This window comes from Bufo gargarizans, chromosome 7, assembly GCF_014858855.1.
Source record: "Bufo gargarizans isolate SCDJY-AF-19 chromosome 7, ASM1485885v1, whole genome shotgun sequence".
Classification (NCBI taxonomy): domain Eukaryota; kingdom Metazoa; phylum Chordata; class Amphibia; order Anura; family Bufonidae; genus Bufo; species Bufo gargarizans.
The window spans coordinates 90,682,941-90,708,009 of NC_058086.1; the positions used below are offsets into that span (position 1 = coordinate 90,682,941).

The 25,069-nt window shown below is 45.0% G+C and overlaps 1 protein-coding gene across 1 annotated transcript in view; it reads left to right on the forward strand.

Moving 5' to 3' along the window:
* GRIN2B (glutamate ionotropic receptor NMDA type subunit 2B) overlaps positions 1 to 25,069 on the forward strand; it is a 551,074-nt gene that overhangs the window by 452,641 nt on the left and 73,364 nt on the right. Inside the window, exon 5 of the mRNA XM_044301863.1 lies at positions 8,536 to 8,707. Coding sequence (XP_044157798.1) covers positions 8,536 to 8,707 — 172 coding nt within the window. The remainder of the gene's footprint in view (positions 1 to 8,535; positions 8,708 to 25,069) is intronic.

Here is a 25,069-nt window from a genome sequence, read left to right on the forward strand (position 1 = left end):
TGGGCCCCTAAATTGCCAGGGCAGTATAACTACGCCACAAGTGACCCCATTTTGGAAAGAAGACACCCCAAGGTATTCCGTGAGGGGCATGGCGAGTTCCTAGAATTTTTTATTTTTTGTCGCAAGTTAGTGGAATATGAGACTTTGTAAGGAAAAAAGAAAAAAAAAGAAAAATCATCATTTTCCGCTAAATTGTGACAAAAAATTAAAAATTCTAGGAACTCGCCGTGCCCCCCACGGAATACCTTGGGGTGTCTTCTTTCCAAAATGGGGTCACTTGTGGCGTAGTTATACTGCCCTGGCAATTTAGGGGCCCAAATGTGTAAGAAGTACCTTGAAATCAAAATGTGTAAAAAATGGCCTGCGAAATCCGAAAGGTGCCCCTTTGCCCACCTTGGCTGCAAAAAAGTGTGACACATCTGGTATCGCCGTACTCAGGAGAAGTTGGGCAATGTGTTTTGGGGGGTCATTTTACATATACCCATGCTGGGTGAGAGAAATATCTTGGCAAAAGACAACTTTTCCCATTTTTTTATACAAAGTTGGCATTTGACCAAGATATTTTTCTCACCCAGCATGGGTATATGTAAAATGACACCCCAAAACACATTCCCCAACTTCTCCTGAGTACGGCGATACCAGATGTGTGACACTTTTTTGCAGCCTAGATGCGCAAAGGGGCCCAAATTCCTTTTAGGAGGGCATTTTTAGACATTTGGATCCCAGACTTCTTCTCACACTTTCGGGCCCCTAAAAAGCCAGGGCAGTATAAATACCCCACATGTGACCCCACTTTGGAAAGAAGACACCCCAAGGTATTCAATGAGGGGCATGGCGAGTTCCTAGAATTTTTTTTTTTTTTGCATAAGTTAGCGGATATTGATTTTTTTTTGTTTTTTTTCTCACAAAGTCTCACTTTCCGCTAACTTAGGACAAAAATTTCAATCTTTCATGGACTCAATATGCCCCTCACGGAATACCTTGGGGTGTCTTCTTTCCGAAATGGGGTCACATGTGGGGTATTTATACTGCCCTGGCTTTTTAGGGGCCCTAAAGCGTGAGAAGAAGTCTGGAATATAAATGTCTAAAAATGTTTACGCATTTGGATTCCGTGAGGGGTATGGTGCGTCCATGTGAGATTTTATTTTTTGGCACAAGTTAGTGGAATATGAGACTTAGTAAGAAAAAACAAAAACAAACAAAAAATGTCCGCTAACTTGTGCCCAAAAAAATGGCTGAATGGAGCCTTACCAGGGGGGGAGTGATCAATGACAGGGGGGTGATCAATGACAGGGGGGTGATCACCCATATAGACTCCCTGATCACCCCCCTGTCATTGATCACCCCCCCTGTAAGGCTCCATTCAGACATCCGCATGATTTTTTACGGATCCATGGATACATGGATCGGATCCACAGAACGCATGCGGACGTCTGAATGGAGCCTTACAGGGGGGGTGATCAGTGACAGGGGGGTGATCACCCTGATCACCCCCTGTCATTGATAACCCCCCTGTAAGGCTCCATTCAGACGTCCGCATGCGTTCTGTGGATCCGATCCATGTATCCATGGATCCGTAAAAAATCATGCGGATGTCTGAATGGAGCCTTACAGGGGGGAGTGATCAATGACAGGGGGGTGATCACCCATATAGACTCCCTGATCACCCCCCTGTCATTGATCACCCCCCCTGTAAGGCTCCATTCAGACATCCGCATGATTTTTTACGGATCCATGGATACATGGATCGGATCCACAGAACGCATGCGGACGTCTGAATGGAGCCTTACAGGGGGGTTATCAATGACCGGGGGTGATCAGGGTAATCAGGGTGATCACCCCCCTGTCACTGATCACCCCCCCTGTAAGGCTCCATTCAGACATCCGCATGATTTTTTACGGATCCATGGATCCATGGATCGGATCCACAGAACGCATGCGGACGTCTGAATGGAGCCTTACAGGGGGGTTATCAATGACAGGGGGTGATCAGGGTAATCAGGGTGATCACCCCCCTGTCACTGATCACCCCCCCTGTAAGGCTCCATTCAGACATCCGCATGATTTTTTACGGATCCATGGATCGGATCCACAGAACGCATGCGGACGTCTGAATGGAGCCTTACAGGGGGGTTATCAATGACAGGGGGTGATCAGGGTAATCAGGGTGATCACCCCCCTGTCACTGATCACCCCCCCTGTAAGGCTCCCTTCAGACATCCGCATGATTTTTTACGGATCCATGGATACATGGATCGGATCCACAGAACGCATGCGGACGTCTGAATGGAGCCTTACAGGGGGGTTATCAATGACAGGGGGTGATCAGGGTAATCAGGGTGATCACCCCCCTGTCACTGATCACCCCCCTGTAAGGCTCCATTCAGACATCCGCATGATTTTTTACGGATCCATGGATACATGGATCGGATCCACAGAACGCATGCGGACGTCTGAATGGAGCCTTACAGGGGGGTTATCAATGACAGGGGGTGATCAGGGTAATCAGGGTGATCACCCCCCTGTCACTGATCACCCCCCCTGTAAGGCTCCATTCAGACATCCGCATGATTTTTTACGGATCCATGGATCCATGGATCGGATCCACAGAACGCATGCGGACGTCTGAATGGAGCCTTACAGGGGGGTTATCAATGACAGGGGGTGATCAGGGTAATCAGGGTGATCACCCCCCTGTCACTGATCACCCCCCCTGTAAGGCTCCATTCAGACGTCCGCATGATTTTTACGGATCCATGGATACATGGATCGGATCCGTAAAAATCATGCGGACGTCTGAATGGAGCCTGACAGGGGGGTGATCAATGACAGGGGGTGATCAGGGTAATCAGGGTGATCACCCCCCTGTCACTGATCACCCCCCTGTAAGGCTCCATTCAGACGTCCGCATGATTTTTACGGATCCATGGATACATGGATCGGATCCACAGAACGCATGCGGACGTCTGAATGGAGCCTTACAGGGGGGTTATCAATGACAGGGGGTGATCAGGGTAATCAGGGTGATCACCCCCCTGTCACTGATCACCCCCCTGTAAGGCTCCATTCAGACATCCGCATGATTTTTTACGGATCCATGGATACATGGATCGGATCCACAGAACGCATGCGGACATCTGAATGGAGCCTTACAGGGGGGTTATCAATGACAGGGGGTGATCAGGGTAATCAGGGTGATCACCCCCCTGTCACTGATCACCCCCCCTGTAAGGCTCCATTCAGACATCCGCATGATTTTTTACGGATCCATGGATCCATGGATCGGATCCACAGAACGCATGCGGACGTCTGAATGGAGCCTTACAGGGGGGTTATCAATGACAGGGGGTGATCAGGGTAATCAGGGTGATCACCCCCCTGTCACTGATCACCCCCCCTGTAAGGCTCAATTCAGACGTCCGCATGATTTTTACGGATCCATGGATACATGGATCGGATCCGTAAAAATCATGCGGACGTCTGAATGGAGCCTGACAGGGGGGTGATCAATGACAGGGGGTGATCAGGGAGTGTATATGGGTGATCACCCGCCTGTCATTGATCACCCCCCTGTAAGGCTCCATTCAGACGTCCGCATGATTTTTACGGATCCATGGATACATGGATCGGATCCGTAAAAATCATGCGGACGTCTGAACGGAGCCTGACAGGGGGGTGATCAATGACAGGGCGGTGATCAATGACAGGGGGGTGATCAGGGAGTTTATATGGGGTGATCAGGGGTTTATAAGGGGTTAATAAGTGACGGGGGAGGGGGGGGGGGTGTAGTGTAGTGTAGTGTGGTGTTTGGTGGGACTGTACTGACCTACCTGAGTCCTCTGGTGGTCGATCCTAACAAAAGGGACCACCAGAGGACCAGGTAGGAGGTATATTAGACGCTGTTATGAAAACAGCGTCTAATATACCTGTTAGGGGTTAAAAAATTCGGATCTCCAGCCTGCCAGGGAGCGATCGCCGCTGGCAGGCTGGAGATCCACTCGCTTACCTTCCGTTCCTGTGAGCGCGCGCGCCTGTGTGCGCGCGTTCACAGGAAATCTCGCGTCTCGCGAGATGACGCGCCGATGCGTCCAGGAGGAGAAAAGCAACCACCTTCCGGACGCATCGGCGCGTTAGGCGGTCCGGAGGTGGTTAAGGACCAAGGACGTACCGGTACGTCCTGACTTTAAAATCGGCATTCCGGCACCGCAGGGGTTAATTTGAACAGGATGCTGGCTGAAATCATTTAGCCGGCATCCTGTTAAAACGCCAGGGGGGTCATGTGACCCCCCCCGTGTCGGCGATCGCAGCAAACCGCAGGTCAATTCAGACCTGTGGTTTGCTGCGCTTTTTGCAGTTTCTGATCCCCGCGGTCCCTATATAGTACACCCCCCCCTGCACCCCTGCATGATTTGATGGCGGCGGGTGGTGCAGGGGGGGTGTCGCAGGTGGTGGGGGCGTTGCGGGAGGCGGGCGGTGCAGCAGGCGGGATCGCGATCCCCCGCCCGCCTCCCATTGCGTAATCGTTGGTGTACAGTGGGTATACCAGGGTGCCAGCACATTGCTGGCACCCTGGTATAAACGGCTGACATCGTTGATGCGATGTCATCCGTTTAACCCTTTCCATACAGCGGTCCGTACGGACCGCTGTATGGAAAAGGTTAACAGTAAGAGGGAGCTCCCTCCCTCTCCGATCGGGGGGCTGCTGTGCCTTTGCAGCCCCCCGATGGAGAGGGAGAGAGCCCCCAGACAGCCCCCCGAAGCCCCGTCCTCACCCTTCCCCGTCTGCGAAGTTCTGAGCAGACGGGGAAGGTTCCCATGGCAACAGGACGCCTGCTCAGGCGTCCTGCTGTCCATGGTGCTGAACAGATCTGTGCTGAAAGCATAGATCTGTTCAGTGTAAGTAAAATACAGAACAGACACCTATATAGGGTTCTGTACTGTATTTTACAGACATCAGACCCACTGGATCTTCAAGAACCAAGTGGGTCTGGGTCAAAAAATAAAAAAAATAAGTGAAAAAAGTTAAGATAAAAAAAAAAACATTTTTTTTTTATCACTGAATAAAAATTAAAAAAATAAAATAAACTACACATATTAGGTATCGCCGCGTCCGTAACGACCTGATCTATAAAACGGTCATGTTACTTTCCCCGCACAGTGAACGCCATAAAAAAAAAAAAAAAAAAACTATGAGAAAATTGAAATTTTGCCCACCTTACTTCCCAAAAAAGGTAATAAAAGTAATCAAAAAAGTCGCATGTACGCCAAAATAGTACCAATCAAACCGTCATCTCATCCCGCAAAAAATGAGACCCTACTCAAGATAATCGCCCAAAAACTGAAAAAACTATGGCTCTTAGACTATGGAAACACTAAAACATCATTTTTTTTTGTTTCAAAAATAAAATCATTGTGTAAAACCTACATAAATAAAAATAAAGTATACATATTAGGTATTGCCGCGTCCGTATCGACCGGCTCTATATAAATATCACATGACCTAACCCCTCAGGTGACCACCGTAAAAAAAAAAAAAAAACTGTGTAAAAAAAGCAATTTTTTGCCATCTTACGTCACAAAAAGTGTAATAGCAAGCGATCAAAAAGTCATATGCACCCCAAAATAGTGCCAATCAAACTGTCATCTCATCCCGCAAAAAATTAAACCCTACTCAAGATAATCGCCCAAAAACTGAAAAAACTATGGCTCTCAGACTATGGAGACACTAAACAATTTTTTGGTTTTACAAATGAAGTTATTGTATAAAACTTACATAAATAAAAAAAAATTTATACATATTAGGTATCGCTGCGTCCGTGACAACCTGCTCTATAAAATTACCACATGATCTAACCTGTCAGATGAATTTTGTAAATAACAAAAAAAAAAACGTGCCAAAAAAGCTATTTCTTGTTACCTTGCCGCACAAAAAGTGTAATATAGAGCAACCAAAAATCATATCTACCCTGAACTAGTACCAACAATACTGCCACCCTATTCCGTACTTTCTAAAATGGGGTCACTTTTTTGGAGTTTCTACTCTAGGGGTGCATCAGGGGGGCTTCAAATGGGACATGGTGTCAAAAAACCAGTCCAGCAAAATCTGCCTTCCAAAAACCGTGTGGCATTCCTTTCCTTCTGCGCCCTGCCGTGTGCCCGTACAGCGGTCTACAACCACATATGAGGTGTTTCTGTAAACTACAGAATCAGGGCCATAAATAATGAGTTTTGTTTGGCTGTTAACCCTTGCTTTGTAACTGGAAAAAAAATATTAAAATGGAAAATCTGCCAAAAAAGTGAAATTTTGAAATTGTATCTCTATTTTCCATTAAATCTTGTGCAACACCTAAAGGGTTAACGAAGTTTGTAAAATCAGTTTTGAATACCTTGAGGGGTGTAGTTTCTTAGATGGGGTCACTTTTTTGGAGTTTCTACTCTAGGGGTGCATCAGGGGGCTTCAAATGGGACATGGTGTCAAAAAAACTGTCCAGCAAAATCTGGCTTCCAAAAACCATACGGCGTACCTTTCACTCTACGCCCCGCTGTGTGGCTGTGTACAGTAGTTTACGGCCACATATGGGGTGTTTCTGTAAACGGCAGAGTCAGGGCAATAAAGATACAGTCTTGTTTGGCTGTTAACCCTTGCTTTTTTAGAGGAAAAAATGGGTTAAAATGGAAAATTTGGCAAAAAAATGAAATTCTCAAATTTCATCCCCATTTGCCAATAACTCTTGTGCAACACCTAAAGGGTTAACAGAGTTTGCAAAATAAGTTTTGTATACCTTGAGGGGTGTAGTTTCTAAAATGGGGTCATTTTTGAGTTGTTTCTATTATGTAAGCCTCACAAAGTGACTTCAAACCCGAACTGGTCCTTTAAAAAGTGGGTTTTGGAAATTTTACGAAAAATTTCAAGATTTGATTCCATACTTCTAAGCTTTCTAACGTCCCCAAAAAATAAAATGTCATTCTCAAAATGATCCAAACATAAAGTAGACATATGGGGAATGTGAAGTAATTACTATTTTTTAAGGTATTACTATCTATTATAAAAGTAGAGAAGGTGAAAACAGGCCCAGGGTTAAAGGGGTTAAACAGTAAGTACATTAAAAAATTGGTCTGGGTATAACATTTTCAATAGCTGGTTTCACAAAAATAGGAATGGATACGGAAGACATATGGATGCATTCCGTATGCATGCCGTTTTTTTTTTTGCTGAACCATTGACTTGAATGGAGCCATGGAACGTGATTTGCTGGCAATAATAGGACATGTTATATCTTTGAACGGAAAGGAAATATGGAAATACGGAAATGAAATGCATACGGAGTACCTTCCTTTTTTTGCGGATCCATTGAAATGAGTGGTTCCATATGTAATGCAAAATGCAATGCAAAAAACTGAACGGAAATAAATAAATAAAAATTGGTTGCAGGATGCCTAAGCCAAGTGAGATGTTGTAATAGAGAACTAATCAGTCTATACTAGTCTGAGAATTATAAAACCTGCACTAATTGTTTACATGCAGAGCAATCAAGCAGTGAGACTTGCATTCTCACAGATATAAAACTCCAATTTGAATATAATTTAAAGGTAATGCACAACATCAGTTGTGAGATCTAATGTGCATACTGTACAGCTGGAGGCATATCTCACATAGAGGACCAATGGAGCAATGCTTTTAAAGGGAGCCTGCTACCATAACCTTGGACTACAATCTGCAAAATGATATTATCTTACTGTAGATACGGACTCCAGATCACTATCTTTTAATTTTCCTACCACCCCACAGTCCCCTTTGTCAGCACTCAAAGCTGCACTGAAATACATAGTCCAGCACTGCTGTGCTAACATAATGGATATGACTGTGCATGCACTGCAGTCTTCACAATGTATTTCAGTGCAGCTTTGAGTGCTGGTAATGGGGCAGTACAAAAAGAAAAAAAATGTGATCTGGACTCATGTAATACTGCACATAATAGTCCTGGATTATGGTGACAGATTCGCTTCAAAAGGGGTTTTCCAGGACTTGCTTACGATAGGTCATCAATTTCATATCTGTGGGGATTAGACTCCTTGCATCTCCATCAATAGACTGTTTTCACAGGCTTCAGCACCAGAACTACAAGGCTCTATTCACTGTGTAGTGGCCATGCTAGCAGTGCTGATCATTCTAGTGAATGGAGTAGCATTGCAGTATCCAGGCACAGTGGATGAATCTGTGTAGTTTTGGTCCTATATGGTCCTGGAAAACCACCAGTACAGAAACTAAAAAAATTATAATTGTGATATGTTTTTTCCTGTCCCTTTGTAGTATACACGTGATGATGATGTTGTTGACTTGGAAGCAAATAAGTACAGACAGAAGAAGAGTACTTAGAAAGAGTAAATGAACTAAACTCAGAATAGAATTGCTGTATTGTGAGGTTGCTAAAAGAGACCTTTTGCTGGAAACCCCTAGAACATATACATTTTCTGTGACTCAGGGGAACTTGTCAATCTTCCAGCCTCTTATGTTAATCTTGTTTTGACCATTAGGAACCGTACAGAAGAAGGAGGAAACTACATCAAGAGATGCTGCAAGGGGTTCTGTATTGATATCCTGAAGAAAATAGCTAAAACTGTGAAATTTACCTACGATCTGTATTTGGTAACTAACGGCAAGCATGGGAAGAAAATTAATGGCACATGGAATGGAATGATTGGGGAGGTAAGACGTTAGCTGTGTGATTCTTCAACACTTTATCTTGTGCTTCACACTTAAAGTTCTTGTCATATGCATTACTACTTATTGCATGACTATTGGTATATAAGTGGATCACCAACTTATGTCCATGGCCTATGACCATGACACAGTAACCCACTCTCTGGATGGTTCATTGCTATACTTCACAGGCAGTTGCTGATGGTAGTAGGGCAGTCTCTATACTCCACAGGCAGTTACTGATGGTAGGAGGACCGTCTCTATACTCCACAGGCAGTTACTGATGGCAGTAGGGCAGTCTCTATACTCCACAGGCAGTTGCTGATGGTAGGAGAACAGTCTCTATACTTCACAGGCAGTTGCTGATGGTAGTAGGGCAGTCTCTATACTCCACAGGCAGTTACTGATGGTAGGAGGACCGTCTCTATACTCCACAGGCAGTTACTGATGGCAGTAGGGCAGTCTCTATACTCCACAGGCAGTTGCTGATGGTAGGAGAACAGTCTCTATACTCCACAGGCAGTTAGTGATGGTAGTAGGACAGTCTCTATACTCCACAGGCAGTTACTGATGGTAGGAGGACAGTCTCTATACTCCACAGACATTTGCTTATGGTAGTAGGGTAGTCTCTATACTCCACAGGCAGTTGCTGATGGTAGGAGAACAGTCTCTATACTCCACAGGCAGTTACTGATGGTAGTAGGGTAGTCTCTATACTCCACAGGCAGTTGCTGATGGTAGGAGGACAGTCTCTATGCTCCACAGGCAGTTACTGATGGTAGGAGGACAGTCTCTATACTCCACAGGCAGTTACTGATGTTAGTTAGGCAGTCTCTATACTCCACAGGCAGTTACTGATGGTAGGAGGACAGTCTCTATACTCCACAGGCAGTTACTGATGGTAGGACAGTCTCTATACTCCACAGGCAGTTGCTGATGGAAGGAGGACAGTCTCTATACTCCACAGGCAGTTACTGATGGTAGGACAGTCTCTATACTCCACAGGCAGTTACTGATGGTAGTAGGGCAGTCTCTATACTCCACAGACAGTTGCTGATGGTAGTAGGGCAGTCTCTATACTCCACAGTCAGTTACTGATGGTAGGAGGACAGTCTCTATACTTCACAGGCAGTTACTGATGGTAGTAGGACAGTCTCTATACTCCACAGGCAGTTACTGATGATAGGAGGACAGTCTCTATACTTCACAGGCAGTTACTGATGGTAGTAGAGCAATCTCTATACTCCACAGGTAGTTGCTGATTGTAGGCGGACAGTCTCTATACTCCACAGGCAGTTACTGATGGTGGGAGGACAGTCTCTATATTCCACAGGCAGTTACTGATGGTAGTAGAGCAGTCTCTATACTCCACAGGCAGTTACTGATGGTAGTAGGGCAGTCTCTATACTCCACAGGCAGTTACTGATGGTAGTAGTGCAGTCTCTATACTCCACAGGCAGTTACTGATGGTAGTATGGCAGTCGCTATACTCCACAGGCAGTTACTGATGGTAGTAGGGCAGTCTCTATACTCCACAGGCAGTTACTGATGGTAGTAGGACAGTCTCTATACTCCACAGACAGTTGCTGATGGTAGCCGGGCAGTGCCTATTCTCTACAGGTGGTTAACACTGGTAAAAGGGCAATTGCCATGCTGTACAGATAGGTGCCACTGGTAGCAGGACAGTCTTTATACTTTTTACTCTTTATACTCTTATACACAAAAAGGGTACTGGTACCAGGAAGTTGTCCCTAGCAACAGGACAGACTTTTTTCACACTCACAGGGGGAAATTTACTAACCATGTTGCACCAAATATATCAAATGTTTTCTCCTTATTTTTCACCAGAAAGAATTAAACACACCAGAAAAATGTTTTGAATGTCAAAGTGGGCAGGGCTACCAAATTGGTGTATATTACGCCTCATGTTCAACTTATGTTTGTCTTAAAAGGTAAAAAATGCTGTAGATTAAGCTTACTTCTGTGGTAGTGTACGGTAAATTATTAAAAAAGGCGCACGGCAGATTAGATAGATGTGATTTTTATTCAAAAAGTCACAATTTTAGCGTTTAAATGTGGCATAACGGCTTTAACCCCTTACTGACCACCCATACGTGTTTTTACGGCGGTCACTAAGGGGCCTTAGGTTGGGCCGCCGTAAAAACCCCGGATCCCCCGTGCAGCGGGGAGCACGGACCCGGCTCTCACATGAGAGCCGGGACCCTGCTCTAACAGCCCGGACCGGCAGAAGTGCCGATCCGGGCTGTTTAACACTTTACATGCCGGGCGCAATGGCGCCCGCTGCATGTAAAGTGGTGACAGAGGGAGCGGACTCCCTCTGTCTCCCATCAGCACCCCGAAAATAAGATTGCGGGGTGCTGATGTGTTCAGAAGCTTACCTTGCTTCCGATCAGGGCCCCGAGCCTGTCTTCAGTTATCTCCAGCAGGCTGTGCCTCTCTGGCGCAGCCTGCTGGTCAATCTTTGAATAGCATTGCTATTGAAATGTAATGCCTTATAGAGATAATGCATTACATTTTAAAAGCAATCAAAATACTGTATATTATAGTCCCCTTGTGGGACTTTGAAGTAGTAAAAAAAATATTAAAAAAATACACATTTATTAAATAAAAAAATTCCATAAAATAAAAAAATATGCTTTTTTTTCCATTGAAAATACGCTTTTCAATGAAAAAAATTGCAAAAAGAAGATTTCCCCCATATGTTTGGTATTGCCGCGTCCGTAACGACCTACATAAATATTACATAAATTATCCCCTATGGTGAACGCCGTAAAAAATAAAAATAAAAAAAAGACAGAATTTCAAAAAAAAAAAACCCGAAAAAAACGTAATAACAAGCGATCAAAAAGCGCCATTTACTCCAAAATGATACCAATGAAAAATACAAGTTGTCCCTCAAAAATCAAGCCCTCACACAACTCCATAGAAAAAAAAAAAAAAGTTATGGGTCTTGTAAAGTGGCAATCCAAAATCAATTTTTGGGTTAATAAAAGGTGTTTTATTGGAAAAAAAAGTAGTAAAACGTAATAAAAGTTATAAGTATTTAGTATCACTGTAATCGTACTGACCCAGAGAATAAAGATATTATGTTATTTGTACCAAAAAATGAACGCCGTAAAATTTATAATGTAAAAACGCAGTGGCAAACTGCTATTTTCCCCCATCTCCCTCCCAGAAAGAGTTAATAAAAGTTAATCAGAAAGTTATGTGTACCCCAAAATGGTGCCATTAAAAACTACAACTTGTCCCATAAAAAAAAGCCCTCATAAAGCTATATAGACGAAAAAATAAAAAAGTTATAGCTCTTGGAACGAGACCATGAAAAAAGGAAGAAAAACGCTTGGTCATAAAGGCCCAAACAGGCTTGGTCACTAAGGGGTTAAAGAAGTTGCAAGGTTCAAAATCAGTTGAGCGCAGATGCATTGACATAAAAAAGATGTTGCATTTGTTTATCAAATGACGGATTATTAGCCTACAATTACAAAGGACACATTTTGAAAATATAACAAAGTAAAATAAATGAGGTAAAATAATCAGCACTTTTTATTTGTGATGTAAGGATTTTTTTGGTGCCATTATCGATATATATCCCCCACAGTGTAACAGGCCTAACTGACAATCGCCACCAGCCACAGGACAGTCTCTACTATGTTACAGTGTATTTCACAGTGTACACATTATTAGGGTGGGCTAAACCGCCCCGTTGGATCTTAGGGTATCAACTCTCTCACAGCCCCAGTTTACTGCTAACTAGAGATGGCCTTGCGGTTCGCCCAGCGGTCGTTTTGCGGCGAACTTTGCTCGTTCGCGGTTCGCCGAACAAACAAACATATGGCGATGTCCGCCGGCGCTATATTCTTTTGCATTGTGCCGAATATTGACCCATGACACATCCATCAGGTGGGAAAGGACAGCCAAATGAGACATTTCAGCACATGGACACCCCCCCTACCCTATAAATAAACCCGATCTGGCAGCCATTTTACATTCATTTTTTTGCCAGTGTAGGGAGAGGTTGCTGTGTGGAGCAGGGACAGACTGTTAGGGACACCAAACGCTAGCTAATAGGGCCACAAAAGTCCTTTTAAGGACTGGTATAGGTGTGCTATCGGTAGGTGTGATATACTTATAATATACTTTATAACATAGAAAGTATATTATAATGCATTTGTATTGTGCAGCAGTTGTGTGCGGTTCTGCTGAGATACTGCCGCTATACAGAGGGACAAACGCTATTGGAATAACTAATTGCAACTGGTGTGATATACCTGTTGCCCCCCAAAAAACTGATTGAGGGGGTGTGATATTCATATAATATACCTTCTAACTTAGAAAGTATATTATAATGCATTGCTATTGTGCAGCGGTTGTGTGTGGTTCCGCTGAGATACCGCAGCTAGATAGACGGACAAACGCTATTGGAATAACTAATTGCAACTGGTGTAATATACCTGTTGCCCCAAAAAAAAAAAGATTGAGGGTGCGATATACTTGCTACCACAAAATACTGATTAAGGGGTTTGATTTACCTGCTGACATTCAACAGCGACATCACCTGCCCGTCAGACGTCTAATTTGTGACAGTCCGACGCGCTGGAACTCCACCTTGTATATGCTTGATAGGCTGCTACAGCATCAACGTACCGTTAACGACTACCTGTATGAACTCTGCAGCAGGACAGGTTCTGGGGAGCTTGGTTTCTTTTCACCGCGCCAGTGGCTGCTCATGCGTCATGTATGCAGACTTCTGCAGCCATTTAATGAGATCAACAAATTGGTCAGTCACAGCCAGGGCACCATCAGTGACATCGAACCTTACACCTTCTTTCTGGAGCGTGCATTGCGTCATGTCATTGATCAAGCCGTCGAGGAGCAGGAAGATGAGGAAGTCGCAATGCTGAATGAATTCTCGGGGGGGGGGGGGGGGGGCTACACCATCTGAAACAAGTCAGCAGGAGTCTGAAGAGGAGTCAGAGGAGGATGGTGCCTGGGGGGAGGAGGAGGAGGAGCAAGAAGAGCAGGCTTTAAACTTTTCTGGGGTCCCAGGTGTTGTCCGTGGATGGGGGAGGAGACCGAGGACGACATTATCCTGGGCGATAAGCAGGAGCCAGGGCGCTCTACCGCTTCCAAATTAGTGCAAGTGGGGGCCTTCATGCTCCAGTGTTTGAAGAGGGACCCCCGTATAAAAAGCATAAAGGTAAAGTAGCAGTACTGGGTGGCAACGTACTTAAACCTCCGATACAAACACAAAATGGCGGACATGTTACCAGCTTTACAGATGGCTGTCAGAATGCAGCATTTCCAGGCCTTTCTGCGAGAGATGCTGTATTCTGCTGTTGCGGGTGCTGGCAGAGGAATTTCCACACACAGAGAAACAGTTGCGGGTACCAATACTACCGCGCCTGCAAGAACAGGGCGGGTTGAAGATGCGTTGGTCACTCTTTTATGTCAGGTAAATGCCAAATTTTTAGGGCCTGTACTCCTGTGGCCTTAAACAAAAAATTTCTAGGCTCCAGCTGCATAAAATGCATAAAAATGGCCCATGATTAAAATACATATTTTTTGGTGGGAATTTTTTCTAACTGATCCCCCTCTGGTATGTCACTGTCCATGTTGTGGGACTAATTGTGCACTTCTAGTAAGCATTTGGTGGCTGCAAATATGACCTGAAGGTTTTTCAGGTTCGCCTGCCATTAAAGTGAATAGGGCCCGCTGCGAACTTGCGGTTCTCAAACATTTGTTCGCTAATCATCCCGGCCGATGTTCGTCCATCACTACTGCTAACTACTATGAGCTGGTATAGATTTACTCCAGTTTCTGTACGCTTTCTCCTGCTAATCCCCATCCTCTTTTCTTGCCCCATTAAAATGTGGCCAGAGAATGGAAAATCATTGCGCTAATATAGTGTGCTCCATAATTTGTGACATTTTTACACCATAATAGTGGAGTAAACGCATTGATAAATGCCACTCACTGTGTCTGCAATAAAGTGCATGTTAGACTTCATAGACAGTTGCTGTCACCAGTTTGGAGTTAAAGGATATTGGGATCGAGTGAAGATCATGTCCCTCTGGATTACTTATTTCCATTTATTTTACTACATTTCCTAACACTAATACTTTTAGAGATAATTAATGATTGATGTACATAGTTTATTGCAGGTTTATATTTCATTAAGAAACATAGTGAAATAAATAAACATAAATAATCCAGGAGGACATATTCTTCACTTGATCCGGATATGGATTGGATTGCTGGGGGTTGGTAAATGCTGTGATAGTTCTCTTTGGGGCACCCAAAGATTAAAGGCAGGGGTGCACCTAGCCTTTCTTCTGGCTGAGGTGGAAATTGAAACGGGGCCCCCTCCCCCCATGCTAAATTCTTAATCTAACCTCTTCCTTCCTAACATTACATACAGCAATACAAAACATACAGGGTAATACAGTGACAGTGACAGTCTCCTTTGATGTAGATGTTCTCTTTCCTCATGTTCTCCTTTCAGACCAGACCACGATGATGAATTCTTTCAGATTTCTCTTGTCTTTGCAGAGTTTGACAAACAGACATCTTAGTTTCCCACTTTTCCTTCATCTTCGCACCTTCTGAACACACTATTCTGCCACCCCCAATACTGTGCAAGCTGTGCTCCCCTATACTATACTGCAGAATGCCCTAAAAAATAACTGCACCCAGCAAATTGAGTCTAGTGTCCTAAGAGTGTAAAAATATTGTCCCCAAATAATTGTTGTGCTAAACTGATTCTGTGCCAGAGGGCCCCCACCCACCAGTAATAGGCTCCCAAAAGTCCCAGCAATAGTAATAATTCTCTGCCAGAGCACATGTAGTAGAAATAGTGCCCTTACAGTGCCCCCATAATTACTAATGTCTACACTGTGCCCCAGAAATAATAATGCTCCCATAGTGCCCATACTAGTAATCATGTTCCCTATAGTCCCCCAGGAGTAATAAAACTCACCAAAATGCCCCCAGTAGTAATCATTCTCCTTATGTGTGACAGTAGAAAACTGCCCCATTATAATGTGAGCGAGTAAAAGAAAAAAAAACTTCTAATTTGAGTCAGTACAAAAAAGACCCTTTATAATGTGAGCCAGTATAAAAAATACCCTCCTATAATGTGCGCTAGTACAAAAAATGTGCATTATAATGTGTGCCACTGCAAAAAATGCCCCCATAATGTGTGCCAGTACAAAAATGCCTCCATAATGTGTGCCAGTACAAAAATGCCTCCATAATGTGTGCCAGTACAAAAATGCCTCCATAATGTGTGCCAGTACAAAAATACCTCCTCTTAGTGCCTCTATAATGTGTGCCTCTTCCCCCTACTGTGTGCCAGTACAGAAAATACAATCTTTCAGCGCTCTCAGTAGAGCCAGTGTTCCCATAGTGTCCTTATAATGTGTGCCAATGCCCCCTTGTGTGTGCCAGTACAAAAAATACCCCCTCTTGGTGCTCCTAGTTGATTTAATGTCCTCATAGTCCCCCCATGATGTTTGCCAGCATAAAATGTTCCTACATAGTGCCCTCAGTAGATCCCCCTATAGTGCTCCTCTTACCCATAGTGACCCTTATTATGTGTGCCAGTATATAATCCCCCGAAATAGTGCCCCCAGTAGATGCCCCCATAGTTCTCCTCTCTCCCTTTCCAAATATCGGCCAAACAGCAAAAAAATAAACTCCCATACTTACCTCCATGCAGCTGTCAGTAATGAGGTGTAGGCCTGTTTCGGCCTGTGTCCCGCTCTGTATGCTGCCCGCATCAGGCCCGGCAATGATGATGATGTTTTTGCACCGCCTGCGCTGGCCTCTGATAGGCTACAGGCACTAGGCCTGAAGCCTGTCAGAAATAACAGCGGGACAGGGAGATATTGCTCCCATGCCCTTCTGCAGCATGCAACTTTATCGCCGTCCTGAGGATGGCGATACAGTTGAATAGAGAAAGATGAGCGCTTCGACAAAGGAAGAGCTCATTACCCTCGGTCCTGCTGTCACCCAACACTTATCTGCCAGAGGCGATCCCCTATCCGCGCCTATTTTGCGTTGCGGCCCTGGGTTATATAGATGTACAGCTTAAAGGAACACTCTAAGAAAAATTAAAAACTGTGACACACCTAATGAGTGGGGAAGTACACACGTCAGAGGTTCAAAGAACATTAAGATAGGCAGGCACTAGGCAGGCACCACCCATTGAGATCCAGCATTAGGCTTAGCACAGTGTATAAGTTTTACTTGAAATGGTCACTGACACTTTCTGATTTACACACTTTAGGAAATTTCGCCATTTCACAACCTAGAATGTAAAAGCTGTAGTGAAGTGTAGCACAATCACACAGTTCTGATTTGTACTTTGATTACTCTTTATTTATAGACAGTCATCACATTCTTCAGATTTGCACAATAGTACATCTGGCTGCAGTGTAATGCTAACATTGATTACCCATACTAGTAAGTTTATCACAAGATATTATTACATCTATTCCTACTTCAACACAATTAAAATGTAGCCATGAATATTTGCAGGTTAGGCTACTTTCACACTAGCGTTCGATCGGATCCGTTCTGAACGGATCCGATCATATTAATGCAGACGGAGGCTCCGTTCAGAACGGATCCGTCTGCATTAAAATGGCAAAAAAAAAGCTAAGTGTGAAAATAGCCTCGGACGGATCCGTCCAGACTTTCAATGTAAAGTCAATGGGGGACGGATCCGCTTGAAGATTGAGCCATATTGTGGCATCTTCAAACGGATCCGTCCCCATTGACTTACATTGTAAGTCTGGACGGATCCGCACGCCTCCGCACGGCCAGGCGGACACCCGAACGCTGCAAGCAGCGTTCAGCTGTCCGCCTGTCCGTGCGGAGGCGAGCGGAGCGGAGGCTGAACGCCGCCAGACTGATGCAGTCTGAGCGGATCCGCTCCATTCAGACTGCATCAGGGCTGGACGGCTGCGTTCGGGTCCGCTCGTGAGCCCCTTCAAACGGAGCTCACGAGCGGACACCCGAACGCTAGTGTGAAAGCAGCCTTAGAGTGTATTATACAGACTTCTTATTGGTTATAGTGTATTCTATAGACATCTTATTGGCATGTTCATGAATTATGTGATTGAATCCATTCATCTTGTTGTTGCTGTTCTTCCGCTTCCTCCTTATCGTTCAAACACAATTATATTACCATTAGACTTATTCTGGGCCTGTGTACTAAAATGATGTCGTTTATTCTGGACATTTCTTCTTCAGATACAATACTGGATATGCTTTGGTCCAGTCCATGACTATACCCTTCCTGTCCTGCTTCTCTATTGTCCAACTTTCACATTCATAAAAAGACAAGAAGACACAAAAGGGCATGTGCCTAGTGTGTCAGGGAGGGTAGTGTCAGTTCACAGAGAAAATGAATGATTTGTGTTAAATCTTCCACCTTAGTGCTGCTGCCAGATAACTGCTTCAAGGTCTCCTCGTCTGCTCAGTTGAATCTTTGTTCCATATCCCTCAAGGTGTCTGAGCAACAGTAGATGAGAGGAGAAGAGTTATTGGGGTGTAGCTGCTGCTATGTTTGGGTAGCTTCTTGGCCATTTCTGATTTATAGTGCCGTAGGTCTTGCATTACTCTGTAGGACTCCTTTTATTTATTTATTATTATCAGCTTATTTTAGTCATACTGTATTTGTGTTTGGAAAAATGGAGTGCCAAGGAATACAAATAATATTACAGTGCCCATGTAGGTTGCTGCCCAGTTTTCCTATAGTCATGAATGAAAAACGTGCCAATTTAGTTTTATACTCTTATACACATGCAGCGTCCCAGGAGGGGAGAAGGAGATAGCAGGAGTGGCGGTGGTGGAGAGCATAGGAGTAGTAGTAGTCATGAAAGCAGTCCCAACTCTGGTGCTCCCTGGGCTTTGCAGTGATAGGTAGGGTGCACCCTTTCTTCCCCTTGGGCCTTTGGTTTTAGGGCTCCTGTCTGATTTTGTGGTCTTTGGGTTAAGGTTAGGTGAAAGGCAGTGCCCCCTCAGAGTATTGGGAAGACTTAATGCAAGGCAATGATGAGCCTAGATTTGGGGGTAAACAATCCACTGTACTTTACTGAAGGCATTTAACAAAGTTCCCATTTCAGCCAAGGTGTGCAGAGTCTCTCTCACAATTAATTCTTGCTCTCAGTATGTCACTACAGTATCCAATTGTGGTGTGTAGTCTTTGAACAGATAGCCAGTCTATCACAGTAGTATGGCAAGGTGCCTGAAGGTTCTCCTTAACTAAATGCAGCAAAGTCAATGGCCTTATACATGATTTACCCTGCACTGATATTTTGTCCACACTGTCCCTTTGTAATGGCCCTTAACCTTCTGCAAAGTTCAATGTTTCTTTCTCTCAGAGGCTGACATAAGTATCCAATCACATTTATAGTTACTCTCAGCTTGCAGGGCTGATGTATCCTGTCTGCTGCTTCTCCCTAGCACCAGCTAGCCACAATAGCTGTTCACTCTTTTGCTGCTGGTAGCACACAAACTGGTAGCTGAATGCTGCACTATCCTACATCTCACACCAGCAACTAAGTCTGAGGCCAGTGACTATTTCTTCCATACACAGTCTATGGGACATACTATACACAGTAAAGTAACATAACCAAATTTATCAGAGAATCACTAGGTCACTGCACACCCCCTTTCCTGTACTTCAGCGTAAGAAGGCAGGCTTTATATAGGTGAGTGGGGAAGCTGAGTGGCCAGTAATATAGTCAATAGAGTTGAGTGGACACCTGGATGTTCGGGTTCGATGGGTTCGGCCGAACTTCGGAAAACTTGAACTTGACCCGAACCCGAACCCTATTGAAGTCATTGGGGACCCGAACTTTTGAGCACTAAAATGGCTGTAAAAATGTCATAGAAAGGGCTAGAGGGCTGCAAATGGAATCAAAATGTGGATAGGGAAATGACTTTAAATAACATAAAATACGTAAAAATAAAAAATAATAATCTTGATCTAGGAGGACCAGGTCCATATGGAGTAGGAGGTTAAGGTGGCGGTGGAGGTGGAAGCGGCGGTGGAGGAGGAGGTAGCCTACACTGGTTTTTGGTTTTAAATTTTATTATTAAAATTAGGGTACACCCCAAAACATTGGGAAATATAACCTGTGATAATACACTGGCTGAAGGGCAGGCCAGCACCTCCAAGGGGTAAAGGGCAAGCTCAGGCCATGTGCCCAAGTTGGAGACCCAGAAGTTGCAGGGGCTGACCCCTATCAGTCAGTTCGTGTAGGCGTGTGCATACTTAATGCCCCACCATGTCGCACGTCCCCGTGATGTTCACGATCCAATTTGATATCTGTTCTATCAACTTTCGATGTTCTTTTATGCGCCTACCATGGTGATTATGGGTGGCGGGGAATTAGGGTTCCAGGCCAGAGAGGGAGCATGAGAAAAAGAGACCACATACAAGGGAGGATTAATTTTTTCAAATTTAAAATTAGAGTTGAAATATGGGAGGAATTAATAAAGCGTAAAAGTGTGACAACTTTTCAAAGTTTAAACATTGAATGAAAGGATGTGGTGCGCATAAATTACTGAAGAATTTATTACATTTTATTCCCTGTCATCAGGGCCGGTGCAAGGATTTTTGCCGCCCTAGGCAAGATAAAAATTGCCGCCCCCCTTATCAGATGATCTGCCCATATCATGACATCACATATGCCCCACCCCTTTCTCAGCATTCAAATTAAAATAACTGCTATGTTTCCCTTAGGGTTAATCAAGCTTCTTGTAGCTGTCTCCCTGACAGCCGCTAGAGGTGCTTCCGCGATTCTCACTGTGAAAATTACAGTGGGAAGACACGGAACATAGTTTTCAATGAGTGCGCATGCGCATTCGTAGCAGAGAGGAGGATCGGGGAGAAGAGCTTCCAGTGTCGGCGCTGGAGAAAGGTAAGTAGCTGAAGGGGTTTTAACCCCTTCAGCCCAGTGGGAGGGGGACACGAGGGTGCCCCACTCCTAACAACTATATAGTGCCAGGAAAATGAGTTTGTTTTCCTGGCACTATAGTGCTCCTTTAACACCAGTACTGCACAGTGTCTTTTCTCTGCAGGAACAGGCTATAGACACCAGTACCACTACACTAAACTGTACTGGTTCTGGGACTATAGTGTCCTTTTAATGTGAGGTAAATTAGTTTCCAATGTAGTATTAATAACTAAACAATTAAATAATAAACATATTGCATTGTCTACTTACCACCATTGTCTACTTGTCTCCTACCTGGGTACGGCTGGATCCTGGCTCACTTGCAATAAAATGTTAGTAGGAGTAACTGAGGAACTTTGGTAGTAGTAAATGATATCCAGACTTGTGATATAATTCAACTTGTCTTTACTGGATGGCAGCATAAATCCATATGAGTAACCGCAATAGTCTTGGGTCCCAGCAGGTATTGGCAATATGTGGCAGGGTCAATATCTCTTCTGAGTCTTATCATATGGGTCCCAGCAGGTATTGGCAATATGTGGCAGGGTCAATATCTCTTCTGAGTCTTATCATATGCCTGTAGAATCTGGCAGGTATCTATCTTCTGCTCTGTCTATCTTCTGCTTGGTATGGGCCTGACTAGCTGAGGAATTTGGGCTTCTCCTGGACTCTGGATATGTACTCACAGTACTGCTCGCAGGGAGTGGTTCTTCCTGGAGATCTATAGTTCTGGAGGTGCTGCTTGCTTGTTCACAGTCGGGGCTGAAGGGGCTCGGACTGGGAAGAGTGATCTTTGGCCTCAGCTGAGGCACGATCCTGTCTTGGGATCCCTGTTTCTGGGAGCTCCTACTAACACAGCCTACCCCAAGTAGGAGTGGCTCGGCGGTCGTTGCGGAGACACTGCAGCATGTAATCGCTCATGTGTGCCAGGCTGCCCATAGGCAACGAAAAGCTATCCTCTGTGATGTGTCCTCTGTCCTCTGTCCAGTGATGGCTATGAGCTGATCTGGGTGCCACCCTGCTGTGAACATGGTTTCTCCTCCTCCATCTCCTCATCCTCCACCTCGTCATCCTCCTGAACTGTGCCCTGGCTGGACAATTGTGTACCTTGGGTTTGTGGGTGCAGGAACCCACCCTTGGAACCACTTGGGAATGACTCGCCAGAAACCCTACAAAATGATCCCTCTTCCTCCTCCTGTGCCACATCCTCTTCCATCATCTCCAGGAGGCATAGAAGTGGGATAGTGACGCTGAGAACGGCGTTATCGGCACTGGCCACGTTGGTGGAGTACTCGAAATAGCGCAACAAGGAACACAGATCTCGCATGGAGGCCCGGTCATTGGTGGTGAAGTGGTGCAGTTCCGCCGAGCGACTCACCCGTGCAGGCCGAAGTTACGCTGCAGTGCTGACAGGCGAGCAGCAGCAGGGTGAGAACGCCGAAAGCACGCACAGACGGCCAGCACTTTATGTAGCAGCTCTGACATGTTGGGGTAATTTTTAAGGAATCTCTGTACCACCAAATTCAGCACATGCGCCAGGCAAGGGATGTGCGTCAAACCAGCTAGTCACAGAGCTGCTACGAGATTTCGCCCATTATCGCACACCACCAGGCCGGGCTTGAGACTGACTGGCACAAAACACTCGTCGGTCTGTTGTTCAAGGCCCGTCCACAGCTCCTGCGCGGTGTGGGGTTTGTCCCCCAAACAGATAAGTTTTAAAACTGCCTGCACTCGTTTACCCATGGCTGTGCTGAAGTTGGTGGTGAAGGTGTTACGCTGACCGGATGAGGAGCTGGTAGAGGATGAGGAAGCAGAGTAGAAGGAGGAAGCAACAGGAGGCAAACTTAAGCGCCGTGCAATCCTCAGTGGTGGAAGGACATGCGCCAAACTGCTATCCGCCTTAGGCCCAGCTGCCATTGCATTTACCCAGTGTGCTGTTATGGAGATATAACGGCCCTGACCGTGCTTACTGGTCCACATATCCGTAGTCAGGTGCACCTTGCCACAGATGGCTTTGTGCAGTGCAAACCTGATTTTGTCCCCTACTTGGCTGTGCAGGGAAGGGATGGCTCACCTTGAAAAGTAGTGGCGGCTGGGCACGACGTACTGTGGGACAGCCACCGCCATAAGACCTTTAAAACTATCCGTCTCCACCAGACGGAATGACAGCATTTCAAAGGCCAGTAATTTAGAAATGCTGGCATTCAGGGCTAGGGATCGCGGGTGGGTAGGGGGGTACTTCCTCTTCCTCTCTAGCGTTTGGGATATAGAGAACTGAACGGTTCCATTAAGCATTGTAGAGATGCTTGGTGACCCAGGTGTTGGTGTTGCTGGCAGATCCTCTGTTTGCGGGGTGCCAGGTGGCACTGTCACTCCAGAGGTGGATGAAGAGGCCACGACTGCAGCAGAAGAGGAAGGGCCAGAGACCTTTCTTGGTTTTTGAGGTGTCTACTCCACTGCAGCTCGTGCGTTGCACTTAAATGCCTGGTCATGCAGGTTTTGCTCAGGTTGAGAACGTTTATGCCTCGCTTCAGGCTCTGGTTGCACAGCATGCAAACCACTCGTGTCTTGTCATCAGCACATTGTCTGAAGAACTGCCACGCGATGGTCCTCCCATGTACTCATCTTGAAAGATAAGTGGTTGGGCATCGGTGCACTCAATCTCTTCCACTTCTGGGGCAGGGCTAGGTGGATGGCCTGGGAAACCCTGCTAACAGAGTCTTCAAAAAGCAGAAGAGACTGCTGCATGACTTGGGGCTCAGACTGCTTGTCTGATTTGCAAGGGGGTGAGGTGAAAGACTGATGGACATCGGCTGCAGGTGCAAACTGTGGTCTTTCAGCAGGAGACTGGGTGGAAGACAATGTGAAGGAACTGGATCCACTGTCAGCAACCCAATCTACTATCGCCTGTACTTCTTCAGGCCTCACCATTCGTAGAGCAGCATTAGGCCCGACCAAATACCGCTGCAGGTTTTGTTGCCTACTCAAACCTGAGGAAAGGGTTTCTCTTGTGCGTATAGCTGGCACAGATCGACCACGTCCTCTCCTTGCAACAGGAGCTCCACCAGCAGCACCACGACCTGGGCCACGTCCCTTATTTGACGCTCTCCTCCTATTTCTCGAATTTAGGATCTTGCCCTAAATGGGTGTTTAATTAATAGTAGAATAGAACGACAGTATGTAAAGGAAGTATCTCACAGGGCCTGAACCAGTGTAGGCCTGAAGTAAATATATCTTTGCACAAAATGGCAGAATTTTAAATGGCTGTATTTCAAATTCCTGAATCAAACTCCTGTATGTAGAGGGATTATCTCACACGGTCTGAACCACTGTAGGCCTGAAACAAATATATCTTTGCCCAAAATGGCTGTATTTAAAATGGCTGTATTTAAAATGCCTGATTCAAACCCTGTATGTAGAGGGGGTATCTCACAGGGCCTGAACCAGTGTAGGCCTGAAGTAAATATATCTTTGCCCAAAATGGCTGTATTTAAAATGGCTGTATTTCAAATGCCTGATTCAAACCCTGTATGTAGAGGGGGTATCTCACAGGGCCTAAACCACTGTAGGCCTGAAGTAAATATATCTTTGCACAAAATGGCTGTATTTCAAATGGTTGTACTTCAAATCCCTGAATCAAACCCCTGTATGTAGAGGGATTATCTCACACGGTCTGAACCACTGTAGGCCTGAAGTAAATATATCTTTGCACAAATGGCTGTATTTCAAATCCCTGAATCAAACCCCTGTATGTAGAGGGAGTATCTCACACGGTCTGAACCAATGTAGGCCTGAATTCAATATTTCTTTACCCAAAATGGCTGTATTTCAAATGGCTGTATTTCAAATGCCTGATTCAAACGCCTGTATGTAGAGGGGGAATCTCACACGGCCTGAACCAGTGTAGGCCTGAATTCAATATCGGTGCACCGAATGGCGGTATTTAAAATCTCTGAATGTAACCAAAATGTATTAAGGGTGTATCTCCCAATGACATCCCCATCAAAGGCTGCCAACAATTTTTTTTGTGTCCAAACGAGTGTTTGTTTAACAACTGAATTTGACAGCAGTATATAAGCCTGTAATTTCACACGTGCTGATGCTGCAAGGCCTGAAAATAGTGTTTTTAGTCAAAAAAGTGTGTTTTTCCAACCACAGAAAATCATGGGTGTATTTCTAGCTTAAATTGCACACTGACTAATACAGATGTTGTAGATTGCCCAAAAAGTCTTTTTTTGGTAACAGAATATGAAAGCTGTATATATTCAACTTGAATTTAACACTTACAGATCTCGAAAATTCAGTTTTTTGAAAAAAAATAGTGATTTTTTAAAACCCCAGAAAATGATGGGTGTATTTCTATAGCTTAAATTGCACA